Source organism: Alexandromys fortis, unplaced genomic scaffold, assembly GCF_014885135.2.
Source record: "Alexandromys fortis isolate MF-2015 unplaced genomic scaffold, M_Fortis_MF-2015_v1.1 scaffold_156, whole genome shotgun sequence".
In the NCBI taxonomy this organism is placed as follows: domain Eukaryota; kingdom Metazoa; phylum Chordata; class Mammalia; order Rodentia; family Cricetidae; genus Alexandromys; species Alexandromys fortis.
In genome coordinates, this window is record NW_026068028.1 from 710983 (window position 1) to 716881 (window position 5899).

Sequence of the window (5899 nt, forward strand, 5' to 3'; positions counted from 1 at the left end):
AAAAAAAAAAAAAAAAAAAACCAACCGAATAAAGAGGAGTTTGAAAGTAAACATGGAGATGCAGTGTGATGTAAAAACAAATAGTTTAGGGTAGAAAGACTCCAAGTAAATGAGGGATCCCTGGATCTTTTTAAAAATCATCTCCCGAATTCCAACAAACAGCAACCCACCAGGATCTAAGGCTGTGCTCTGGAACTAGCTCCTATAACCAAGTTTCTAAAACACACTCTTGGAATCTTATATCACGTTTTTGTTCTAAAAGCCTCTTTCTTAAAAAAAAAATGCCAAAATGGAATCCACTTTGATTTTCCTTTGGAATATGTTTCTCAGTCTACACATACCAACCCTAAGCAGTCTGACATGAGCTAAGAATCTCAGAAACAACACCAAGAAGGAAGCCACGTAAAAACATCAGGACTTACAGTTTTCCTGCGCCTGGAGGCTTGAATCTGGAAAAGATGGGAAAAAAAAATCTGTTGATTTCACTAACCCCAGACCAAAGTCTCACGGAACTGAAGTAGAAGTAGGTTAAAAACTCACAGAGCAGCAGTGTGAGCAGGACCGGTGGGCGCATCTTGCTGACTGAGGTCCACCTCAGCTGCATCCTGAGAGGAAGACTCTTGTGGGCGTGCAGTTAGTTTTGCCTTCTGGCCATGCCTCAGGTGCAGAATTCTCTTCCCAGTCACAGACCAGAAACCTGCTGTGTGAAAAAGCAGAAACTATTCTGAGGGCTTCTCCAGGCGTCCAGAGAGAGACCAGCTCTGGCACTTGTCAGGTAATGGTGGCCATAGCTGGAAACCAAGAACAATGAGGTCTGGGCTGGCCTGATATCTCCTCAGGAAATGACTGGTCTTCCGGAGGGACCACGGAATCCAGTGGCTTTGTCTAGAAGGGGAGAAAACAACAAAAAGCCAGAAGTGACTTTTGCCTCAGAGTTCTTGAGTCTCTGGCCTCCTCTGGGTTTGGGGGACTCCTTTCCCCAACAAGGTGAGGGGTTCTTATTTCCCTCTCTTTGTCTTCTACCCAAAGTGCTTTTGCGGGACACCCTGTAAGGCCTGCCTTTCTGGTGGGCTCCCCAAGGGGCCTGCATCCACACAGTGTAAATCTGGGCCTCCTGTCCTTCCATGGCTGGCTTTGCCGACAATATGCTGTGTTTGTGAGGAGCACAGCCACCCGGGCATCGGAGCTGGGAATTCAGTAGGAACAGGGACTGTCTTTAGTCTCCGCAGTGGGCTCTAATTATTATTGACTTAGGCACCAAAGGAGCCCCCTGTGACCATACATAGGTGTACGGATGTGTATGTAGTCCATACTAGATCACAGGGAGGTTTCTCTTCCCCCACCCCCAACCTTTTTGTCTGTTATTTGTTTGTTTGGTTAGTTTTTTAAAAATAACATTTATTTGTGCACGTGGGAGTGGAGTGGAGTACACGTGTGCCACTCTGTCTTTGGGGTGGGGTGGGGTCAGAGGCCAGCCTGTAGGAATTCTTCCCTTTCACCATGAGGGTCTCAGGCTCAAACTCCGATCAAATGTAGAGCATCAGGCTTGACACAGAACCATCCCGCCCCCTTCTACTTATGTATCTTCATGCAAGTATGAATATGTGAGTTGGGGGAGGGGTGTCTGTTTGCCCCTGTGTGTCTGGAGGCCAGGGAGGGGATCAGGTCCTTCATAGCTGATACTGCTTAGCAATTGGGATCTGAACTCCAATCCTCATGATTGCCCAGCTAATACCCTTAACTGCTGAGCCATCTCTCCAGCTCCAGCTCACCGCTTCTCCCTCTTCCCTACACCCTCTCCTTCCCAAGGCTCCAGGGATGCCAAGGTGCTCTAACATTCCCTATTCCCTTCCCTCATTCTTTCCTTCATTCTGACGCAGGGGCTGGCTAAATGGCCCAAGGCTACCTTTGAACACAATCCTCCCATCACAGACAAAACAGTGCAGCCTTGTCTCCTAGGGAATGTTCTAGACTATAAATTGGTTTCTTTCATTTTGACGTTTGAGATGTAGTTACACTCTGGGAAAAGCAGACCCTAAGCCTCCATTACCCATCATTAACCAACCCTTGTTGAAATCCCCCCCACTTCCTCCCCTGCCCTAGGCTTTGGTTGCTGAAATGTAAACTCCCAGAATGCATCACGTGCCTTTCCCATTGCTCTTTGCCCTCTGAAGCATCCCTTCCCCTCTTCTTTGCAAACTCCCTCCATGCCCCTTCCCCTCCCTCATCTTCTCAACAATCTGTTCTCCTCAGGTAGACGGACAACTCCATGCTCGCAGGGGAAGTGACTCCTACTTAGCAGGCCAAGGAGCTTTAGTCGGGGCCAGAGAGATGGCTCAGCGGTTAAAAGCATTTCTGCTCCTCTGGAGAACCAGAGCTTTGTTCCCACCACCCACATCCAATAGCGCACACTGCCTGTAACTCTAGCCATGGGGGAGCCAGTAAAAAGCTGCCTGGGATTCACACCTTTAATCCCAGTACTCCAGAGACAGAGGCAGGCAGATCTTTGGGTTCAAGGCCATTCTGGTCTACAGAGCAAGTCCCAGGACAGAACACAGAGAGATCCTGTCAAGAAAAAAAATGATAATAATAATAATAAAAACATTAGAGACTCAAGCTGTAACTCAGCTGGTAGAGTGCTGGCCTGGCATTCGGGAAGTCTGGGGTTCAGTGTTCAGAATCACACAAATCAGGTGTGGTGGGGCATGTCTGTAATTCCACTTGGGAGATGACAGCAAGAGGATCAGAGGTTAGAGGTCATTCTTGGCTACATAGTGAGTTTAAGGACAGACTGGACGTCAAAGGACCCTGTCTCAAATGAAAACTCAAGAGTCAGGTATAGTGGCACATTTAATTCCAGGATTCTGGGAGCAGAGGCACACAGACAAATCTCTGTGAGCTCAAGGCCATGCTGGAGTTCCAGACTGAGCCACATTGTGAGATTCTGTCTGTAAACAATACAAAAACAACAACAAAATCCCAGGGAGCATTAGTCTGACGTTTGTCTCAGCTAGTGATGGGAATTACCTTATTGTCAGAATTGGATGATCTGTGCCTTGATGGTGTGCCCTTTCCTTCCTTCCTTCCCTGCTTTAGGAACGGGATCTACTGTTGCTTCGACTGGCCTTGAACTCACTACGTGGAAAACTCCTTGCTCCCCAACTCTGCTGCTTCCATCCAGCAAGAGCCAGAAAGTGATGGCTTCCATCTAGAAAACCATTCCCTGCTCTGACCTATTTGATAAGAGCAGTTGAAGAGCATTGGGCATGTAACCCCTTCCCTCCCTCCCCCTCCCTTTTTTCTTTTCTTTCTCCCTTCTGTCTCTCTCTGTTTGTCTGTTGTTGAGTTGCTGCAGCCAGCGCAGCCTGGATTTGAGACATGGAGTCTTCTTTTCAGGTAGAAGAACTGCAACCTTTTATTTTCCCCAGCAACCTTTTATACCTCTACTCCAACTGTGGAGACCCACAGGCCAGAAAGAACACAAAGATCCTTGTCAATTACAGACCACAAGGAAGTTCTGCTGTTAGTCAGGGGGAGTGAGGGCAGCTGGATCACAACAACTCCCCCCATTTTATTTTATAATACCTTGCCTGTCATGGGGAATAGCCCTCTAATATTCCCTGTCGTAGGTGGCATCCTGCCCCAAAGTATTGCCCATCCGTGGCTACCCAGACACATAGCCCTAAACCAAGTATCCCCAGAACTGACAGCGCCAAGGAGCCAGAACAGTGCTGCAACCATCTAGCAATGCACTAACTGGGTGGTAAAATTAACAAAAGCAGCATTCCAAACCCCTCTCATGGGACAGTTGAGTTCCATAACAGTAGCACAAGCATGCAATACAGTGCCATGAGTAACACACATAACACTAACTGTTGAAAAGTCCAAAGATAGTCCACTTGCTCCTGAACCAGAGCTACTTGTTGGTTCAAGGTCAATATGCCCAATTGATTATGTCCATTAAGATCATTTTGAATGTCCAAAGCATTGCTAACTCTTTCAGCCTGCTGGTTGACGGTCTCAGCCGTCTGCACAGTCTGTGAGAGAGCAAGTCTGGCAGCAGTAGCTACGGTGGCAAAGCTCTGCCCCGGCTGCCTTCTGGCCCCAGCACACTCACTCTGGACCCAAACCGCTGCATGGAGTGGAGCAGAACTCAGGGAAACAGGCTCGGTGCTCCTGCTCCGGAACCATTGAAGGGGCCCCACTTTAACAATCTTTTCGGGAATTTGGGTGTTGTCAACCTGTCTGGCTACTTCCTGCTGAGCGGGGGTGCTGCATTCTTGGGGGTATTTTACATCAACATTTCAGGGGCTCTCGGTGATTCAAACCACATAAATTTGCAATGAATCCACAGGTTCTCATCCTCTGTGGAGACAAAAGCAGAACCTCTTTTCCAAAGCATCAAATCCTTAGGCCTGTATTTTAAAGTCAAAATACCTTTCTTAGCAGTTCCCAGAATGAAATGTCTTTCTCCAGTCCAGAACACAAAAGACAACGCAACCCAATAACATACATCTCTACACATTCTATCTTTTGAGGCCCTCAATTCACGTTCCTGCCTTTTCATTTCTTCCCTACTGGCCAACCTTCCAGAGGGCATCCCTCAGAGCATCTCTGGGGATGAAAACATACATACTCCTTTTAATCTGACTTGGCTTGTTCCCCGTCTGGAATATTTAACCCTCCTGTACAAAATCTTTGGCTGTCTTCCTTGTTACTTCCGTGCCTTGTTGCTTTAAGAGTTTCAGTTACTTTTTGAGACCTTTCAATTCACCCTCCAGCCTCTTTATACTTGCTTATCTTTTGAAGAATGTCCCTCAGAGTTATCTCTGGGGATGAAAAATAAAAACACTTTACCTTCCCCAATACGCTCCTCGATTTAGCCGGCGACTGGAGCGACCCCGTTCACATATCCCCACTTTCCAGATCTCGGTGAGCCAAGACTGGCGGGGGGAAGGGGGTGTGCCGGGATTGAGACACGGAAGCTTCTTTCCAGGTGGAAGAACAGCAACCTTTATTTTGACCAGCAACCTTTTATACCTCTACTCCGCCTGTGGAGACCCACCGGCCAGAAAGAACACAAACATCTTTGTCAATTACAGACCACGAGGAAGTTCTGCTGTTAGTGGGGGGTGGTGGTGGTGGTAAGGGCAGCTGGATCACAACAGAGTTTTTGTTACTATTTTGAGACAAATCCTCAGTCTCGCTCAGGGTCCTCTCTATTATGTAGCTCTGGCTGTCCTGGAACTCCCTATGTAGACCAGGCTGGCCTCAAACTCACAGAGATCCACCTGCCTCTGCCTCCTGAGTGCTGGGATTAAAGTTGTGCGCCACCATGCCACCGTGACTAGCTGAGGCCTCATTTTAAAAATAACAAGTTGAAGCTGCAGAGAGGGGCTCAGAGGCTAAGAACTCTTGCAGAGGACCCGAGTTTGATTCCGAGCACCTATCTGGTGGTTTACAACCGGGAGTTGACACCCTCTCTGACCTCTGAGGTCACCAGACGCACATACATACAGACAGGCAAGATAATACACATTAAAAATAAAAAAATTAAAAGCAGCAAATTAAGGGCCAGAGAGGTAGCGAGCAGAACTCCTTGCCACCAAGTCAGAGAGCCTGAGTTTTAGTACCGGGATCCACACAACAGAAGGGGAGAATCGACCCCAACAAGCTGTTCCCTGGTATCCACACTGAAAAGTTTCTGCATCCCGTAAGCCTCCCCACTGACGCAGCAATCCAAATCAGACCAAATCAAACCGAATTAGAAAAGGCCAGGTTTAATAGGTAAAACGCTTCTCTGGATGACCTTCCAGACCCCCAGAGAGGAGACAGGGAGGAGAGACGAAAAAACCACATCTGTTTTCTGGGGGGGGGGCAGTTTAAATTCCCTGGGGAG

The 5899-nt window shown here is 47.9% G+C and overlaps 1 protein-coding gene across 5 annotated transcripts in view; it reads right to left on the minus strand.

The window, feature by feature from the left end:
• Pecam1 (platelet and endothelial cell adhesion molecule 1) overlaps positions 1-804 on the minus strand; it is a 59960-nt gene extending 59156 nt beyond the window's left edge. For 4 of the 5 annotated variants that reach the window (XM_050164275.1, XM_050164274.1, XM_050164273.1 and 1 more), the window contains exons 1-2: positions 541-803; positions 423-449 (exon numbers count right to left, since the gene is read on the minus strand). Coding sequence is in view for 4 of the 5 variants with exons in the window: in XM_050164274.1 (XP_050020231.1) it covers positions 423-449; positions 541-604 (91 nt within the window). In the remaining variant the exon portion in view is untranslated. Of the gene's footprint in view, positions 1-422; positions 450-540 lie in introns of all 5 variants that reach the window. The other variant, XM_050164272.1, reaches the window with a different exon arrangement.
• Between the last annotated feature and the right edge of the window lie 5095 nt (positions 805-5899).